This window comes from Hyperolius riggenbachi, chromosome 8 (genome assembly GCF_040937935.1).
Source record: "Hyperolius riggenbachi isolate aHypRig1 chromosome 8, aHypRig1.pri, whole genome shotgun sequence".
In the NCBI taxonomy this organism is placed as follows: Eukaryota; Metazoa; Chordata; class Amphibia; order Anura; family Hyperoliidae; genus Hyperolius; species Hyperolius riggenbachi.
Window position 1 is genome coordinate 238,196,248 of NC_090653.1, and position 21,624 is coordinate 238,217,871.

The 21,624-nt window shown below is 46.6% G+C and overlaps 2 protein-coding genes across 4 annotated transcripts in view; one reads left to right on the plus strand and one right to left on the minus strand.

Moving 5' to 3' along the window:
* The window catches only part of G6PD (glucose-6-phosphate dehydrogenase), a 73,703-nt gene extending 57,605 nt beyond the window's left edge, over positions 1-16,098 (minus strand). Inside the window, exon 1 of the mRNA XM_068248396.1 lies at positions 15,998-16,098. Within this exon, the coding sequence (XP_068104497.1) occupies positions 15,998-16,019 (22 nt within the window). The 5' untranslated portion in view covers positions 16,020-16,098. The remainder of the gene's footprint in view (positions 1-15,997) is intronic.
* Positions 16,099-16,236: 138 nt separating this feature from the next.
* Positions 16,237-21,624, plus strand: part of IKBKG (inhibitor of nuclear factor kappa B kinase regulatory subunit gamma) — a 73,079-nt gene continuing 67,691 nt past the window's right edge. For 2 of the 3 annotated variants that reach the window (XM_068248393.1, XM_068248394.1), the window contains exon 1: positions 16,237-16,416. The gene's annotated coding sequence lies outside the window, so the exon portion shown is untranslated. The remainder of the gene's footprint in view (positions 16,417-21,624) is intronic. The other variant, XM_068248395.1, reaches the window with a different exon arrangement.

A 21,624-nucleotide genomic window follows, 5' to 3' on the forward strand; every position in this document is an offset into this window, starting at 1 on the left:
TCAGATGCACTGTAGCCACCAGTGTGGCCACTTCCAGTCCAGCGTCAGGAGAAGAGATGCTGGACCGGGAGGGGACCCTGGCGGAAACAGATACCTCTACAGAGCTGTCTGCAGGGGAGCTTCTGTACCACTATATGCAATTTTAACCACTTGAGGACCCACCCTTTACCCCCCCTTAAGGACCAGCGCTGGTTTGATTGATCTGTGCTGGGTGGGCTCTGCAGCCCCCAGCACAGATCAGGGTGCAGGCAGGGAGATCAGATTGCCCCCCTTTTTTCCCCCCTATGGGGATGATGTGCTGGGGGGGTCTGATCTCTCCTGCCTGCTGTGGGTGGCGGGGGGGGGGCACCTCAAAGCCCCCCTCTGCGGCGAAATTCCCCCCTCCCTCTCCTACCTGCTGCCTCCCCTGGAGATCCGGGCTGCACAGGACGCTATCCGTCCTGTGCAGCCAGTGACAGGACGTCCCCTGTCACATGGCGGCGATCCCCGGCCGCTGATTGGCCGGGGATCGCCGATCTGCCTTACGGCGCTGCTGCGCAGCAGCGCCGTACAAATGTAAACAAAGCGGATTATTTCCGCTTGTGTTTACATCTAGCCTGCGAGCCGCCATCGGCGGCCCGCAGGCTATTCACGGAGCCCCCCGCCGTGATTTGACAGGAAGCAGCCGCTCGTACGAGCGGCTGCTTCCTGATTAATTAGGCTGCAGCTGGCGACGCAGTACTGCGTCGCTGGTCCTGCAGCTGCCACTTTGCCGACGCACGTTATGAGTGTGCGGTCGGCAAGTGGTTAAAGATCAATGGTAATCCTGCCATGTGTGCAGCACGGTGGCTTGTGGTTAGCGATATTGCTTTGCAGCGCTGGGTCCCCGGTTAGAATCCCAGCCAGGTCAACATCTGCAAGGAGTTTGTATGTTCTTCCTGTGTCAGTGTGGGTTTTCTCCGGGCACACCGGTTTCCTCCCACATCCCAAAAAAACATACAGATAAATAATTGGCTTTCCCTTAAAATTGGCTCTAGACTATGATACATGCACTACATGATATAGATATATGACTGTGGTAGGGATTAGATTGTGAGCCCCTCTGAGGGACAGTTAATGACAAGGCAAAATACTCTGTTCAGCTCTGCGTAATATAAATAAAAATACTAGCCTTTTGCTGCTCAATATAGTACAAACCTGTAAGGCCAAGTTTACAGTGGCAGTTGTGTTCCCTGTGAGAGCAAGAATGCAACAGATTGGGACATTGGCGCAGCACAACCTACTCGCCTTGTGTCGGGTACAATGAAGCATACAGTCAATGAAAAGTATGCTTCACAAATCACAAGTGCTTAGAAAAGCGCTGCTAGTGGCTCCCAGGCCTTAAGCTACGTACACACATGCGACAACGATCGTTTGTTGTCAACGACAAACGAAGTTTTAATTGACGAAAGAATGACCTAAGTAAAGTTAGTTTTAAAAGGTGTGTAACGATCACATCGTTAGAACGAACGTTACATCACGTAGAAGCACCTATTGCGCCTGCGCATAAAAATGAAAAGTTCCATGGAGAAATAGTGAAATGCGCATGTCAAGCCTAGTACGAACGACTGTTTCCAACGATGTACTACTTTTGCAAACGATCGTCGTTGGTAAAAATCCGCCAACCTAGATCGTTCGTTTTTAACGATCTAGCTCGTCCGTTGTTAGACTTAATGGTCGTTGGCTGCTTTTTTTTTTAAACGATCGTCGTTTGAAACGATCGTTCCCCGATATATTATAGTCGCATGTGTGTACGCACCTTTAGGCTCCAGTAGCAAGGGGGGCTCCAGGTTTTTTTATTTCAACAAGACATGTATTAAAAATAGTCCTGTGCCTGACAATTTTTGACATGATATCAAATATAAAAGAAATCTTTATAAAAAGATAGCTATCCTGTCAAATCCCACATTGGCAGGGAATTACATTATGTCTGGAGCTAGGATTAAAGAACCTGTAGTAAAATAGGGCAGGATAATATAATCAGAGGTTACCTGCACAATATTTTTTTATTCTAGAGTTACACCCAAGAAAAATACTACTGCCGCTAAGCATGTCAGGAGGAAGTTCCTAATGGTCATATTGAGGGCGGTGAACGTACTATCTGTACAATTGCATGGACATGTTCACATCTTGGGTTGTAATGGATCACTTTATCCAAATGCACTTTCTACACTGTGTTCCTGGATATGATGAAAGATAATCCACTCGTTGGATAATCCAACAGCGTCCACCCACTTTTTCTTCAGAGTGAACGCCGTTCACCCTGGCTTGTGTGGAGGGGAGCAGCGCAGAGAAGGAGAGCTATGGGGACAGCGGGGATGGGCGGACATCTCCCCCCCCCTCCCCCATCCCTCACCTTCGTGCTCCCCTTCCTGCCTCTTCCCTCCAGCGTTTTGAAATGTCGGGCCTGGCGGCGAAAGTGGGCGCCCATCCCCGCTGTCCCCATAGCTCTCCTTCTCTGCTCTGCTCCCTCCGGGTGGGGGCACACCTGGCTACTTGGGCACATATAACCCTGCCTACATATACTGGGGACATATACCCCTGTCTACATATACTGGGGACATATACCCCTGGCTACATATACTGGGCATATATACCCCTGGCTACATATACTGGGCATATATACCCCTGGCTACATATACTGGGCATATATACCCCTGGCTACATATACTGGGCATATATACCCCTGGCTACATATACTGGGCATATATATACCCCTGGCTACATATACTGGGCATATATATACCCCTGGCTGCATATACTGGGCATATATATACCCCTGGCTGCATATACTGGGCATATATATACCCCTGGCTGCATATACTGGGCATATATATACCCCTGGCTACATATACTGGGCATATATATACCCCTGGCTACATATACTGGGCATATATATACCCCTGGCTACATATACTGGGCATATATATACCCCTGGCTACATATACTGGGCATATATATACCCCTGGCTACATATACTGGGCATATATATACCCCTGGCTACATATACTGGGCATATATATACCCCTGGCTACATATACTGGGCATATATATACCCCTGGCTACATATACTGGGCATATATACCCCTGGCTACATATACTGGGCATATATATACCCCTGGCTACATATACTGGGCATATATACCCCTGGCTACATATACTGGGCATATATACCCCTGGCTACATATACTGGGCATATATACCCCTGGCTACATATACTGGGCACATATACCCCTGGCTACATATACTGGGCACATATACCCCTGGCTACATATACTGGGCACATATACCCCTGGCTACATATACTGGGCACATATACCCCTGGCTACATATACTGGGCATATATACCCCTGGCTACATATACTGGGCACATATACCCCTGGCTACATATACTGGGCACATATACCCCTGGCTACATATACTGGGCACATATACCCCTGGCTACATATACTGGGCACATATACCCCTGGCTACATATACTGGGCACATATACCCCTGGCTACATATACTGGGCACATATACCCCTGGCTACATATACTGGGCACATATACCCCTGGCTACATATACTGGGCACATATACCCCTGGCTACATATACTGGGCACATATACCCCTGGCTACATATACTGGGCACATATACCCCTGGCTACATATACTGGGCACATATACCCCTGGCTACATATACTGGGCACATATACCCCTGGCTACATATACTGGGCACATATACCCCTGGCTACATATACTGGGCACATATACCCCTGGCTACATATACTGGGCACATATACCCTTGGCTACATATACTGGGCACATATACCCTTGGCTACATATACTGGGCACATATACCCCTGGCTACATATACCCCTGCCTATATATACTGGGCACATATACCCCTGACTACATATACTGGGCACATATTCCACTGGCTACATATACTGGGCACATATACTAGGCAACTATACCTCAGGCTACATATACTGGGGACTACTATACTCATGGCTACTTATACTGGGGACACCTATAGTCCTGGCTACCTGGGGGTACCTATTTTGGGGGAACTGCTGTCAGATTATCTGCATTTTGTGGAACCGCTGTTATGCATTTTGGGGAACAGCTGCCAGATTATGTGTATGTTAGGGGAACTGAGCGCTTCAATAGGAATGATTCCTATTGAAGTCTATGGAGGCGCCCAAATCTAGCAGTGCTGAACAGCACTGCTCCAGACCCAGCAGGAAACCATTCTCCAAACACAGCACCCTCCACAGCAGGAAGTTATCTGACTGGCTGAATAGTGTGGGCGTAGTGTACTACAACCTACCGGTATGTGAAACCTAGCAGTTTGAGATGGGGCTGTCCACCCAATCACAGTAGTGGAATTTCCCTGCGCGGTTTCCTGCTGGGTACCCCAAACTAGACTAGCACCCCAGAGGCTTACCCAATCCTTCTTGCCCCCACCCATTCAGCACTGGGGCCCTCCAAACACAAACAACAAAGGCTTATCAAATTTGTTCATGAAGCACTCGTGTCCGTGCACAGAGGAAAAAGCTATGCATAAGCAGCTACATGCTACTGAGTACATACGGGCCGTACTTGCCCTTGCGCAGTGCACACGGACGGGAGTGCTGCCGCAAAGAAGAAGAGGGGCCTGGCAAACAGAGGTGGGGTGGAGGCGGATCGAAGTAGCCTCTGAATCTTCCAGAGGCTTCCCTCTACTAGCATAAGTGACTTTACTTCCTTCCTCAAGGATTGCTTTTAGCAGTAGCCATTTCCATATTTCCCCTCATAAACAAGATTCCTCAACACCTCCCATTCCCTGCTGACTGACTGCAAAGCTTACTTCTATAGAAAAGTACCTTAGTCATGCTGCAAGAGTAATTTCTATATATGTATGGTGAAATTTGCTGTGCTGAGTCACCCTTATCCACAGTTTCACATTTGCATCCAGCCAGGTGCTCTTCCTAGTCCAGAGGGCCGCTCTGCAGCACTCCCTTGAAAAAGTCTTCTCCACAGAAGTCCATGGGGAATGCTATCTGCTGACTACCATCAAGTAGCAAAGCAACTGCTGCTGCCAACTCAGCCCATTAAGGCCTCTTTTCCACGAACTGTTGAGCTGTGTGCTCAGCAAGCAGTTACCAGGCAGCAGTGAGCAGTTACCAGGCAGCAGCAAGCAGTTGTGAGAGTTTGAGAAGCATTTCACTGCCTGTAAACAGTTCATGGAAAAGAGACCTAAAATTATACGTAAAGAAGTTATAATTAGGGATGGTCAATAAGATGCAACTCATTCCAAGGTGATGCATCATTATTCTGTATGCAAATTTATGCAGCTTGAAAATAGACCAATCAAATGCACTTACTGATTGGTCAGTTCCTCCTGCAATTATTAGCATCTCATTCGCTATCTATATTTATCAGCCACAGAATCTTTGCAGTTCATATGTTTTGAAGGGTACGTGAAGTTAGAGGGATATGGAGGCTAACATATCAATATTTAATTGTAAACAATGCAGATTGCCTGACAGTCCTGCTTATTGCATACCTACAAAACCGCTGCTGGGAGATTTGGGAGCAGGGCGAAGGCATTAAAGCGGTATCGCCATAATTAAAATCAAATTTCAACAGCAACTGGTCTGAGTGTATTAAGTGATAAAGATGCTAATCCTGCATTCAAAACTTTCAAAACTTTTTCTGCTGTTATGATTTGGAGTTATCACATACTTAACCTTCCTGGCGGTAAGCCCGAGCTGAGCTGCTATGCCGCGCAGGAGGATATCTCAGCCCCTGGTGGGGTGATTCGCCCCATTTAAAGTGCTGTGCGCAATCGCCCGCACGCAGCGGCGGAAGAGGGCCCCCGCCAGAGCCCTGAGCTGCCCGAACCAATGAGTTCCAGGCAGCGCTATGGGCTGGATCTGAGGCATCTGACGTCAGGACGTCGGCTGACGTCCATGACGTCATTCCGATCGTCGCCATGGCGACATGAGAAGCCAAACAGGGGAACGCGTTATATACAAGTTCCCCTGTTTGCTATAGATGCCGGCGACGATCGCACTAGAGGGACACATGCGCCCTCTAGTGGTGTTTCATGTAGCTACCACTCTGGTAGCTTTACATGTAACAAAAAAAATTAAATAAAAAAAAAAACAGATTTCTGCCCATGTGGCATAAAAAATCAACCGCCAGGAGGGTTAAAGGATACAACAACTGAAATGTGACATAATGAGATAGACATGTGTATGTACAGTGACTAGCACACAGATAACTATGCTGTGTTCCTTTTTTTCTTTCTCTGCCTGAAAGAGTTAAATATCAGGTATGTAAGTGGCTGACTCAGTCCTGACTCAGACAGGAAGTGACTACAGTGTGACCCTCACTGATAAGAAATTCCAACTATAAAACACTTTCCTAGCAGAAAATGGCTTCTGAGAGCAAGAAAGAGGTAAAAAAGGGGAATTTCTTATCAGTGAGGGTCACACTGTAGTCACTTCCTGTCTGAGTCAGGACTGAGTCAGCCACTTACATACCTGATATTTAACTCTTTCAGGCAGAGAAAGAAAAAAAGGAACACAGCATAGTTATCTGTGTGCTACGCACTGTACATACACATGTCTATCTCATTATGTCACATTTCAGTTGTGGTATCCTTTAAGGAACACTGGCCCTTTAGTAGTCGTGCCAAACAGTTGCATGATGGGGGTTCTTTTTATCTATAATCTATTCCTTCTCTTCCCTTTATTTCCCTGCCAGCTTCTTATCTAAAACTTAATCCCCTAATCACTTGTGTTTACAAGCAAGGATGAGGCGACTCAGCGATTGGAGGAGACAAGAAAAAAAAGTAAAGGGCAGAAATGACATCACGAGTTAGCCTTAACTGTGGGCAAAAGACATGGCCCCCACCAGGAACAGAATTCTCGTAATTTACTATATAACATTCACTGAAATCAAAACGTGGACAGTATAATACATGTGTTATGTAAGTAGATCAAGTATTTATCTACTTATATACGTGTTTTTTTCCCTGGCATAGTATGGCTGATCCTACTGTTTTAAGGCCTCTTTTCCACGAACTGTTGAGCTGTGTGCTCAGCAAGCAGTTGCCAGGCAGCAGTGAGCAGTTGCCAGGCAGCAACAAGCAGTTACCAGGCAGCAGTGAGCAGTTGTGAGAGTTTGAGAGGCATTTCACTGCCTAGAAACAGTTTATGGAAAAGAGACATAAAAGGTTTACCCTGCTCCTGCACAAGTCCCGGAGGCGTTAATTACTATTCACCCTCCAGGCGGCCATGGGTAGTGGGGGAAAGATGTAATTTGGCATCCAGCTATTGCTGGCAGATGAATTACAGCATTTTTAGAGTAATTCGCACTCCGTCTTTTGACAGCGCCCAAATCACTCACTGAGCGACGATATAGCTGTAATTCCTATTACAGCCTATGGTGGCGCCAGCGGTGCCCAAATCTCCTGCACAGTTTTTACAGCGTTTGTGCTGATCCTCTGCCTTTATCATTTTTAGCGCGTACATTTGAAATCGGCGCTGGTAGACTTGGGCGCAGGATCCAGCTGTTATATGGCTGGTCCTGCTTCTGCACAAGTCCCGGCCGTGTTAATTACTATTCCCCCTCCAGGCCGCCATGGATAGTGGGGGAATGAAATCATTCGGCTTCCAGCGATTGCTGGAGGCCGAATTATTGTGTTTTTTAAGCAACTTCAGATCCGTCTTTTGAGGGCGCCGACGTTACTCACTGAGCGCCGCTATAGATGTGATTCCCATTATAGTCTATGGCGGCACTGGCTGCGCCCAAATCTAGCAGTGCTGAAAAGCATTGCTCCGCTTTTAGCCTTAGGCCTCCTTTCCACGGACTGCTGATAGTTAGTGAAATACCTCTCAAACTCTCTCAACTACTCACTGCTGCCTAGTAACTGCTTGTTGCTGCATAACTGCTTACTTCTGCCTGGTAACTGCTTGCTGAGCACACGGCTCAACAGTTCGTGGAAAGGAGGCCTAAGGCTTGAACAAGTAGCAAGCAGGTTAGATGTTTCTGACAAAATTAGCTGCTTGCTTGTTTCAGGTGTGTGATTCAGACACTACTGCTGCCAGAATGATCAGCAGGACAACAAGGCAAATGTTTTTTTTCTTTAGTTTCAAAAATACTTAATTTGGTTATTACCGTGGTATTTTTTATTATAAAGGAAATAAATATGGCAGCCTCCATATAGTTTGCTTCAGTTTTCCTTTCACACTGTGTCATTTGCGGCACAATGGACAAGGTCATCACATCACGAGATGCAATGATATTACTATGGTGCTTTCACATTGAGTGCGTTGCGACGGGTCTTCCCAAGCCTTCCGACGAGTCCCGAAGGCGTGGAATTTCAACAGTGGGAACAGCGGTGGTCTGAGGGGACAGAGAGAGCATGGGAACGGCTTTAAGGGCCCGTTTCCCTATCGCGAATCTGCATGCGTTTCCTGCATGCAGATTCGCACAGCCAATACAAGTGGATGGGCCTGTTTCCACTTGTCAGTTTTGCTGTGTGTTTTTCTGTGCAGGATTTTTCTGCACGGCAGAGCCCTCAGAATTCGCCTGCGTGTGGAATGCAGGCGAATCGCACACAATGTATTTAATAGGGAAATCGCATGCGTTTTCCCCATGCTTTTTTTGCCGCGAATTCGCATGCAAATTCGCATAGGTACCAATGTTAATTCACACAGGCAGTGACATGGTTAAAATTGCATATACCCTCACCTATGCGAATTCGCGGCAAAAAACGCATGGGGAAACGCATCCGCATGCGATTTCGTCAGTGGTGGAATCCAGGCGATTCCGCACCGCAATAGTGGAAACGAGCCCTAAGGGATCCAGAGCTCCTTCTCCATAGGTGAATATATATTTTTTTATGTCATGTTTTATGTTAATGTTGTGTGCGTTTTTGTGCGTTATTTTTGCTGCGTTTGCGTTTTTACGGCGTTTGTGTTTTAATGTGTTTGTGGTTCCCATATACAAAACGCATTTTTCTTTTGCGTTTTATGCAAATCACTAGGAAGACAACAGGAAGAGGAAATATATCATAAAACTATTTTTTTTACAAAAACGCATGGAAAACGCATACCATTGTGTTTCCATTGACTTTCATTATGTGCATTTTTGCTGCGTTTTTGAAAAACATGCAACAAAACCAGCGTTTTTGAAAATGGCGTTTTTGATATGCGTTTTTTCCTGAGGCCCATAGACTTCCATTAGCGGCAAAAACACAGCGTTTTCCGCAATGCTAGCGTTTCTGCTATGTATGCACCTAGCCTGAAAGAAAACTTCTGCACTGTCAACAAGCATACACTTCTCCTGTAAGCTAGAGTGACCAGATTTTTGTGGGTCCAACCTGGGACGGGGAGGGGGGGGCGCGGGGGGCGCACGCGCAGCGGCCAAAAGTGGGGAGGGCTGAGGAGCGCGCAGCGACGAAGGTTGGGGGGGGGGGGGGCTGCGGCGCACGCAGCGTGCCGCGGTGAAAAATGGGCGTGGTCATGACATTGTATCGGTGGAGCTAACGTAATGATGTAACAGCGAGGCATATGATAGCAGTGTTTACGCCATGATGTGGACAAACGAGACTTTGCAACATGGGTGTGCAGAAACTGTGTGATGCTAATAGTATACCGTAACCACAAAGCAGCAAACATAGCCATCTATGACTATTAAATAATAAATGCAGTAACAGTTACCCCGGACACCAGAAAATAAACGCAATGGGCAACATGTCAGTACAAAATAAACGCAATGCGGGCAAACATGTCAGTACAAAATAAACGCTATGCGGGCAAACATGTCAGTACAAAATAAACGCAATGCGGGCAAACATGTCAGTACAAAATAAACGCAATGCGGGCAAACATGTCAGTATAAAATAAACGCAATGCGGGCAAACATTTCACCAGAAAATTAACGCAATGCGGGCAAACATTTCACCAGAAAATAAACGCAATGCGGGCAAACATTTCACCAGAAAATAAACGCAATGCGGGCAAACATTTCACCAGAAAATTAACGCAATACGGGCAAACATTTCACCAGAAAATTAACGCAATGCGGGCAACCATTTCACCAGAAAATAAACGCAATGCGGGCAAACATTTCACCAGAAAATAAACGCAATGCGGGCAAACATTTCACCAGAAAATAAACGCAATGCGGGCAAACATGTCAGTACAAAATAAACGCAATGCGGGCAAACATGTCAGTACAAAATAAACGCAATGCGGGCAAACATGTCAGTACAAAAATGAACGCAATGCGGGCAAACATTTCACCAGAAAATTAACGCAATGCGGGCAAACATTTCACCAGAAAAGAAACGCAATTTGAGCAAACATTTCACCAAAAAAGAAACGCAATGCGGGCAAACATTTCACCAGAAAAGAAACGCAATGCGGGCAAACATTTCACCAGAAAAGAAACGCAATGCGGGCAAACATTTCACCAGAAAATAAACGCAATGCGGGCAAACATTTCAACAGAAAATAAATGCAATGCGGGCAAACATTTCACCAGAAAATAAACGCAATGCGGGCAAACATTTCACCAAAAAAGAAACGCAATGCGGGCAAACATTTCACCAGAAAATAAACGCAATGCGGGCAAACATGTCAGTACAAAATGAACACAATGCGGGCAAACATTTCACCAGAAAATTAACGCAATGCGGGCAAACATTTCACCAAAAAAGAAACGCAATTCGAGCAAACATTTCACCAGAAAAGAAACGCAATGCGGGCAAACATTTCACCAGAAAATAAACGCAATGCGGGCAAACATTTCACCAGAAAATAAACGCAATGCGGGCAAACATTTCACCAGAAAATAAACGCAATGCGGGCAAACATTTCACCAGAAAAGAAACGCAATGCGGGCAAACATTTCCCCAGAAAAGAAACGCAATGCGGGCAAACATTTCACCAGAAAAGAAACGCAATGCGGGCAAACATTTCACCAGAAAATAAACGCAATGCGGGCAAACATTTCACCAGAAAATAAACGCAATGCGGGCAAACATTTCACCAGAAAATAAACGCAATGCGGGCAAACATTTCACCAGAAAAGAAACGCAATGCGGGAAAACATGTCAGTACAAAATAAACGCAATGCGGGCAAACATGTCAGTACAAAATAAACGCAATGCGGGCAAACATGTCAGTACAAAATTAACGCAATGCGGGCAAACATGTCAGTACAAAATTAACGCAATGCGGGCAAACATTTCACCAGAAAAGAAACGCAATGCGGGCAAACATTTCCCCAGAAAAGAAACGCAATGCGGGCAAACATTTCACCAGAAAAGAAACGCAATGCGGGCAAACTTTCACCAGAAAAGAAACGCAACGCGGGCAAACATTTCACCAGAAAAGAAACGCAATGCGGGCAAACATTTCACCTGGAAAAGAAAGCATTTACTCACCTGGCAGAAGTCTCCGGCCTCTGGCGCACTGCTCCCGGGACCACCTTCCTCCTCCTGCAGAGTTCCGCGCTGACAGGGCTACGGCAAGATTGCGCCCGAAGCCCTGTACTGGAGACACAAATAGTCTCCAGTACAGGGCTTCGACAGCCATCTTGCCATAGCCCTGCTCGCCTGCCGGTGTCGGAACAGACACTGGAAGATTAAGGAGGCTGGAGGGGGGCTGCAGGCAATTAACTGGCACGGCGTCTATAGACGCCGCTGCCAGTTCATGAGGATACAGTGGCCAGAGTCCCGAGGCCGGGACGTCCCGCTGCTAAATACGGGACGTTTCCCGGGACCTCATGCAGCCTGGGACAGCAAACCCTGAATCCGTGACGCATCCCGGGCAATCCGGGACGTCTGGTCACTCTATGTAAGCAGAACTCTGCCACACTGCATCATGGGATAAGCTGGCTCCACACACAGAGCCTACTTTCTGCACTATCTCTGACTACTGTACAGAATGTGTTATCAACATTTGACTCTTATTTGGTGAAAAAAAGTAATTTTTATGTAAGATGAAAAATTCATTCCTAGGAGAAAACTTAGGCCCCGTTCACACTGCACGCGTTTCCAGCCGCGTTTTGGAAACGCGTGCAGGTGGCCGACACGCACGACATCAGACATTGCATAGAGTGCAATGTCTGATGTTCACACTGCATGCGTTCCGGACCTGTGCGGTCCGGAAACGCATGCTGCACGCATTTTTTGTAAAAACGCATGGCTGTCCCATTCACTTTTCAGTGATGGGATCAGCCACGCAACGCATACGAACGCGGATGGCGTGCGTTCGTACGCGTTGCGGTCCGCATGCGTTGCGGTCTGCGTTCTGCAGTCTGAACGGGGCCTAAATTGGATTTGGGCCTTTGTTTCCACCCAGTGCCACCACTCCTTGGGGCCACTAGGTGGGGCTATTGTGTAGAGAACAACACTATAGACACAGTAGGAGGCCCATTTTTCTATAGAAAATGGACCTCTTTTCCATTGGAATGAATGCCTTCATGCCATATCTGTATAGAAAGGAGGTACATTTTCTACTGAAATGAAGACCCAGCAGCCAGGATAGAGCATTAGGGTGCTTTCACACTGAGTCCATTGCATTCCTTCACAACGCACAACATAGCTCCCAACTGCCCCTCTTTTGGAGGGACAGTCCCTCTTTGGGAACTAAATCCATCTGTCCCTCTTTCTTCCTCATTTGTCCCCCTTTCAGGACTGATGTACAGATCTCTGTAAATAAATGTGTATTTTTTCCACAAAAAAATTAGTTTAAATGACTCTAAACGTAATTCCCATCCTTTAAGTGTAAAAGAGACGAATTAAACTAAAAGCTTTATACATACATGGGGCTTCCTCCAGCCCCATCCGTACCGATCGCTCCCACGCCGCCGTCCTCAGTCTTCTCTCTCTTCGGTACCGGGTCCGGTAACTTCTGCCAGTTACTGCCACTCTGCGGCAGAGGCGTCCTGAATGCGATTACCAGCATCTAGTGGCACTTTATTTGGCCTGAGGAAGTGGGCGATTTCCAACGAAACGCGTTGCCTGTGCTTTGTAGAAATAAAATTAATTTCCTTATGAATTTGTCGTCCTTGAGTTAAACCACTTCATTTTTGTCTATTTTATTTGTTTTTAATATATTTTATTGTATATTGGGCGCCTCTTCACCTTACCCTGTGCCTTACTCCCCCACCGAGGGGTGTTGTCCTACACCTGACTCAAAGTGGTTTTATACCACGTAGGCTATCAGAGTGTATGTGCCTTTTCCAAGAGAGTGACCATCTCCAGGTCCCCTGGTAACCCGAGTGGTGTCGGGGTTGTGCATCTCCACCTCCTTATAGTGGTTGGTTGCACCTTTAAGTATTTTTCCTTTGTTCTCACAGACACCCACAACTTTTGTGACGTATTGCACCATTTGGGCTCCTGTTGTCTCTGTGATTTTTTTCCTAAGGTGTATACCTTCACCCTGAACCACCACTTATTTTAAATAACTGTTTCCCCCAGTGATAATGTCATGCATGGGGCTTACAACAACTAGGGATGGTCAAATAATTCCAAGCTGATGCAGGATTATGTAAATCTTTGCAATTTGAAAGTGGATTGAATTCCACCTCGGTAGGAATAGATTGGTCAATTTTTTAAGCTGTATACATGGAGCCACAGTTTCTTCTGGGAAGGAATGTGGTGCCAACAGTACTACCCCACCCTTTGCTGATATTTGACAGAGGCGTACCATCCTTGGTGAGTACTAAGGAGGAAAAGGGGAAGCTGGTGCTGCTGTACATATTACACTACAACATTCAATTGACATCATGTTCATGGACATTACTTTCAGCGTCTTTTGGCCATCTCAAGGGTGTCCCTTGGGAATTTCTCAATGAGAAATTATCATTAAAAAAATAAACACTGAGCTAACATCGAGAAAATGGCAACAACCTTATGGCGCCCTATTCCTGTGGGCTGGAATGCCATTGTGAATTTAGTCTTAGGCTTCCTGCACACAGGGACGTTACAGGCGCACGTTAGTGCAGCCTGTAACGCTCCCCCAACGCACAGCAATGTAACACAAGTGGGCTGTTCACACTGCCCACGTTGCGTTACATTGTAACGCAGCAAAGTGCTGCAGGCTGTGCGTTCTCCGCGGCTAAGCCGCGTTAGACTGTTTGCACATGCTCAGTCATGTTGGGGAGGAGGAGAGGAGAGCGGCCGGGCACATGGCTAATTAATATTCACTGCACTCAGTGACGTGCAGTGTTTACTTCCTGGAGCCGCTCTGTGCGGCGATTGGCCGGGCGGGACCACGTGATGCCGCATGCGTCCAAGAGTACGCATCACGGACGCCAGAGTGAGCTGCACAACGTGGCTCACTCCGACGTCCACACCAGAGAGCACCAGGCGTTGCGTTAGGGGTACGTTATGTGCCCTATAACGTCCCCTAAACGCAACGTCCTGGTGTGTAACTAGCCGTATAGCAAACTTGGGAGGTTTGCTTGGCCGCTTGGAACTATTTTATATACTTGCCTCTTGATCCTAAAGAGGCTTGCCCAGTCCCTATGTCAGCCTGTTCCATTGCTGGGACCCCCAAAGAGTAGCCACCTTGCCCGTGTGCCCTAGCACCACCCAGCTCTGGCTCAGGTGAAATAGCCTAGTCTGATCGGGTCCGTATTACTGCGCAGGTGCAGGCGGCTCACTTCCCAAAGAAAGCCAAGCACGACAGTGCTAGTGTGCCTTTGCAAGCTGGAGACTAACTCTTTTTCGGGGCTCCAAGCTCTGAAATTGGCCTGCAGAGGAGAATGAGGGAAGCCTCTTTAGGAAGCAGAGGTTCCCCCTCACCCAAGGTAAGAACTTTACGTTCCCTTTAAATTGTTTACACAATGCACAATTATGGTCATCTGTAATGATCAGGACTTGATTCCTGGACCCAAACCAGTGGCGGACAAAGCCAAAGATGGGCCCCTGCGCAGAATGAATGAATCGGGCCCCATGTGAGTGGGCGTGGTCATAACAGATGGATGGATGCAAACAATGCAGATAAGATTAAAGTACATGAACCTAGGTCACATTCCGTAGGCACTGTATAAATGTAGCACACGTTTTAAACTTGCATATGAATGGGGCACAAGTTATTATCACTGTTTCTCTTGAGTTTCAGGGATAAATACATGGAGAAAAGCCTAGAGGATAATCAGGCCCTAACTGGTGCAATTGCAGGGGCCCTAGAGGACATGGGGCCCCTGTGCAGCTGCCTGGCCTATGTCCACCTCTGACCCAAACTCCAACAGACATTTTGTAGCTTTGGGGCGGGTGTGTCAGATCTTTAATGAACTCGGAGGACACCTGTATACACTCATAAAGGTATGCTATGTGATTTTTCTTGCAATCAGACAACTAAAAATATTTTCCAGCTTGTTTTTCCCCCCTCCCGTTACAAATTGCAAACACACCGCAATCACAACGTATACCCATTTGATGACAGCATTGGAAACGCAATCGTATTACAGCGAGATTGCAAACCCCAGTGGAAAAGGGCCCCCCAAGTTGAGATCGCACTGATCGGTCAACGTCGCTTATTGTCAATCAATTTAGGTAATCATAACTATTATAAATATTTAATTTTTACACATGCCACTATTTATGCAGAAATATCACACAATAAATCACTTCTCCTTATGGTTTGTTGATTGCCATTTTTATAAATAGGCTCAATGGTAAATACATAAAGATGTTAATTTATTATTAATCAAAAAGTTGTGAAATAACTTATTCCCAACTTTATAACAAGATCCCCTTACTGAGCCAAGTACACATGCATTATTGGAAATGGTCATGCTTTTTTGTACTTTTATGGGAAAAGGGAAGGCTGGTCTATCAATGAGGGGGAGGGGCATACTGGTGACACGCCACAAACACAATCACATATACAAGAACTACTAGTAGGCTGATATAGACACAGCTGGACGGTTCTACAGCTACAATGAGAAGGTGGAGTGTGAGGATCCACCCCCCTCACTCACCAACACTGGGTCTGCTCCCCATTTCTGCCCACCTGCCGAGCTCCTCCCCTCTGTACAATCCTCTATCCAATCCGAAGCCCGCATTTCTGCATGGGGGCGGGCGGTGGAGCTAAGCTCGTCTCCAGCACGGACCAATCACCGAGCACCTACGAAGCAAGTGGGAGGGCTCCCAGGAGTCAGGAGAGCGGATCACATGACGCAAGGGGAAGGTGGGGCCATTCGACTTCCCCACTTCCGTCAGCGCAGGAGGTGGTTACTGCCCCACTTCCGGTGTTTACAACCTTCATGTTGCCCAAAAAAGTCCCTACGTGATGACGTTATGTAGCTGGGAAGTAACCCGGAAAGAGGAGAGAAAACAGTTGCATGTTAGTAGGTGTGAAGAGCTCTGGATGTGACATTTTTCTGACTTCAGCCAGGAGGTAAGTGACAACACCCCACAGTGTGTGTGTCAGGTGCTCTGAGTTGAGCTGTAAGGGGGTTTGTATGGGAGACCTCACTTGCACATTCATTTGTATTACATGTTATAGAGGGATCTGACCTATCAGTCTGATTGTTCTCTGAGATAGCCAGTCTTCTAACAGAATACAGTGTAAAGAATGTAAAAATATACCTATTCACAAGCTATGTGGGAGAATACAGAACACCCTTTACAGCAGCTGATATTGCACTTGTGTAGCAGGGGTAGGGAACCTATGGCTAATTTGATGGCCACATCTGGCTCACAGACAAATCAGTAGGGGTTGATTCACTAAGCTACACTGCTCAAGCAGCCAGCTTTGTGTGGCAGCGCAAGTATGATCTTCAAAGTAGGCGCACTACTGCTGTAGCGTGCACTACTAACTTGTGCTACCCCAAAATGAACAACTGCTCCAATTGTCCCACTCTGGACCCTGTCAGGTCCAGCGACTTTGTTGAACGAGATCCCCGCACTTTGATTGGCCCAGTAGGCGGCCTGTCAATTTAGGGGATCTTGTCCTACAAAGTGAATCAACCCCTAAGTCAGCTAGCTATTTGTACAAGCTGTTAGTCGGTATTTCTCCTGTCTGGCTTTTGGGGGAAATTGCTGATGTTGCTGAAACCTAAAAGAAGCTGAAGACTTGTCTGACGCTTCCGCTATCCGGCGGATCAACTGTATACACATCACCGTCGGCAACAGGGTAGTGAGCCCTACTGTTCCAGTTTGAAACATTTTGTATGGCTCTCACAGAATTACATTTTAAAATATGTGGTGTTTATGGCTCTCTAAGACAAAAAGGTTCCTTACCCCTGTTGTGTAGGAAGATACTGGAGGTCATAGAGTCGGAGCAGTGCTTTTCAGCGCTGCTAGATTTGGGCGCAGCCATAGACTACAATAGGAATCATTCCTATTGCAGCGCTCAGTGAGTAACGTCGGCTCCATCAGAAGACGGAGCCGAGGTTGCTTAAAAAACACAATAATTCGGCCTCCAGCAATTGCTGGAAGCCGAATTATTTCATTCCCCCACTATCCATGTCGGCCTGGAGGGGGAATAGTAATTAAAATGGCCCGGACTTGTGCAGAAGCAGGATCAGCCATATACCGGCTGTATCCTGCGCCCAAGTCTACCGGCGCCGATTTCAAATGTACTCCATAGAGTTTCTACCTCCGAAAAAAAGAATCATGTGACATAGCCAATGAACAATCAAACACAAAAGATCTTGAGCGATTGGATGTGAAGTGAATGACAGCAGAAGACTTCAACTGAAATGCCAATAGGATTGTTAACCGATGCAGTATGTGGGCAAAGTGCCAAAAACTTTGCAGACGCATTGTTTATAAAATCGTTCATAGCACTGTACACACTGAAAATGAAGGATTATCGGCTAGTCTACTTTAGGGAACCCAGCAGGAAACCTCATAGGGAAATTCCACTAGCAGGATCGGGTGAACTGCACCCTCTCGAACTGCTAGATTTCCAATAGGTTGTTGTAAACTACGCCCACACTATCCAGCCAATCACAATGCTCTGTGCTGTAGAGGGTGCTTTGATTGGACAGCTGTTTCCTATGAGGTTTCCTGCTGGGTCCCCTAAAGCCCGACTATCTTATGAAATTATCCTTCATGTTGGCTGTTAAAAGTGCCAGAGCCCCATCGTGGATCGTTCGCTTGCTGTTCATCTAAGATGATCTGCAAACTTGGCACTCCAGCTTTTAAAGTGACTCAGAGTTGAAGAAAGCTGCCGTTTTTACTTACCTGGGGCTTCCTCCAGCCCCATAAGCATGGCTGTGTCCCTTGCCATCCTCCTACGATGTCCCATTCAGCCGCGGTGAGCCCCGGTAAGCGGCTCAGTGGCGGACCTTCTGCACATGCGTGGACCTGCTGTGCAAGCACCGAAGGCCCCGGCTGACATCACTCAGTCACACTGAGCCGCTTGCCGGGGGTTGACTGCAGCTGAACAGAGGATTATGGGAGGACGGCGAGGGGACGCATCCATACTTATGGGGCTGGAGGAAGCCTCGGGTAAGTAAAAGATGGCAGTTTTCTTCATCTGTGGGTCACTTTAAGGAACTACAAGTCCCACTATGCAATACTCATTGCATAATTGTGTTACTTTCATATAGTTTATAGGGAATTCCTCAAGCCAAATACTTTTTTTGTTTTTAATACTCCAATTCCCTGTAAACTAAACAAGTCTCACCCACAGCTTTTCAGAGAGCCTTGGCACACAGTCCCAGGTAGCAGGGGCTTATGGGAGCTCAGTCTGGGCAGAAGGAGGAGGTTGCTAGCCATGGATTTCAGAGGCAGAGCGGAGGAGGAGAGGGGACTGAATTTGCACACAGGCAAGCTGATAGCATCTCCAGCCCTCAGGCCTGTGACAGTATGACAAACAAAACACATGGCTGCCCTCATTGTATCACAGCAATTAATAATCATAAACTTTTAAAGCTGTTTGCAGCCGTATTTGCTGTGTAAACTAACTAAACTTTAGTATATTAGTATATATATATATATATATATATATATATATATATATATATATATATATATATATATATATATATATATATATATATATATATATATATATATATATATATATATATATATATATATATATATATATATATATATATATATATATTCAAGTTATTTGTTATAGTAACTTTTTCATCTCTGATCCGCTGTAAATGCTGAAGAGCAAAGTTTGCAGAGACAAGGCTTTAGGGATGAAGAAGAGGGACAACTTCAGGTGCAGAACTGTTAAATCCAGCACCGGACTCAAATTCACTTACCATGATTTAACTTCTGCTGTGTTCTAAAGAACATTGCTTTACTAATGCACATTCCCATCTAAGCTTGCTGGGACAAGATCCAGCATATATTTGCTCCTTTATAGTAGTTGCTATGAAATTATGGAAATGATCTAGAATGTTATTTGTCATCCGACAAAAAGGTTCTATAAAAATGTATTGTTTTAAGAAATGGTAGAAACCGAATTATTTTGATGTTGTATGTAAAGTTTTATTGTCACTTTCAGTAGTCAGAGAGCAAGTTTCATTGGGTAAATGGAGTTTCTGAGTTCCCTTTGGGTTTTGGAAGTGGGCTTCAATGGAATTGTAGTTACTCAACTGGCCCTAGCCAACTTGAGGTGACCCAGTCAGGAACCACATGGGGGCCAGTTTGCCAACCACCGCACCTTCTACAACTTGAAGCATTGTAATTAGCCAACTAGTGTGGGCATAGTTAATAATACAACCTATCCAAAACTGAAAGGTTCTAGAGGGTACTGTCTATGGAGAACAGTTGAAACCGCAATCACGATAGCGGGATTTCCCTGTAAAGTTTCTTGCTTGGACTAGTGCTGTTCGACCTCCTGTGGTGTCCCCTAGGAGGAGGTGTGGCACTTCTTCAGCTCACCTCATCTTTGCACCACTTACTGGATGGGAAGCCTAGCGGTTTCAGCCTCTTGACCTCCCACCAGTAAATTGAGTTGTGGGAGTGACACTATTGCTAAAAGCAGGGGTGCCCACAATTTTTTGACTCACAAGCTACTTGGAAAACTCCCAACCTTGAGAGATCTACCAACAAAAAAGAATACAAAAGCCAGGTATAGGGGCCCCAGTATAAGTAGCCAGGCAGTATAGGTTAGCCAAGCATAGGGTAGCTAGGCTAGATGCCCCCAGTATAAGTTAGCCAGATACAGTTGCCCCCGGTATAGTTATCCAGGTATAGGTGCCCCAGTATAGATAGTCAGGCATAGCTGCCCCCTTTATAGGAAGCTAGGCCTAGGAGCCCCCCATTAAAGGTTAGCAAAGTATAAATGCCCCAGTATAGAATAGCTAGGCATAGGTGCCCCCATATAGATAACTAGGCATAGGTGCACCCTATATAGCTAGGCATAGGTGTCCCCCTCACGCCACTGCTGTCCTCCACATTGTCAGCACCCCTCTCGCTGACGCTGCATGCCCAGCGGGGCATGCAGAACTGAAAACTCAGATTAGCGGCGACCAGCAGTGGAGGAGAGAACAGAGGGTAATGGCATGTATACAGAAAAATCACTTCCTGTTACCCACTGCTCTTCTCTCCACTGCGGGGCGCCGCTAATCTGAGGTCTCAGTGCTGCGTGGCATGCAGCGCCAGCAATGGGGGATCCCGTCAACTTGGTGGTGGGGAACGGGCTGGGGAGGAAGGAGGTGGGTAGTGAAGGAAGGGGATGGGCAGGATGCGGCTCTCACTTGCCTCTTCTATTTGGCTGCGTGCTGCTCTGCGTAGGGCAGAAGAGCAGCACAATTCGATGGTACGCTGGCGCTGCTTAGTCAACGTCTGGCGTACTATTTCAAAACACCGACCGCAATCTACCCAGCAGTCCTTCGTGATCTACTGGTAGATCGTGATCGACGCAATGGGCAGCCCTGACTAAAAATAATAATCTATGGGCAGGCTGGCGTGACTCCCAGTATCCTCTGCTGTCATTGTGATTATCGCCAGTGCTTTACACATGCGCCTGGCAGCATGTGGTAGAGGCGCTCAGTAATGAGGGCAACAGCGGATGATGCCAGGCACGTCCCAGTGGGACAGGTGTGAATATACACAGCATGGGCACGGAGGGCAGAACAGCTGGAGTACATTGCGTATGTTGGCCATTGCAATACCCAATGCTGTTACTGCCGCGTACATGATGAAATATTTTCGATCAAGATTTTCCAGCATGCTGGATGAATGCATTTGACTAATTTTTGGTCCTAAATCAATCAAATCATCTATCAGGGGTACATGTTGTTGTGGCACTGATTTTCATCGTTAGCTGTATGACCACGTTTAGAGGCAGAGGATCAGCAAGATAGCCCAGCAATGTGTATTGTTTCAAAGGAAATAAATATGGCAGCAGGGCAGTTTCTAGGCTAAATTGCACCCAGGGCACCCCCCGTGGAGCCAGGTATAGGTGCTCGCAGTATAGGTTAGCCAGCTATAGGTTCCCCAGTATAGGTCACCAGGCATAGTTGCCCCCAGTTTAGGTTAGCTACATGGGTACCTCCAGTATAGGGTAGCCCGTATAGTTGCCACCAGTATAGGTTAGATAGGTAGGTGCCCTAGGTAAAGGTTAGATAGGTAGATGCCCCACAGCGGCGGGGGGAGCGGGCATAGTAGTTATAACTCACCTTCCACC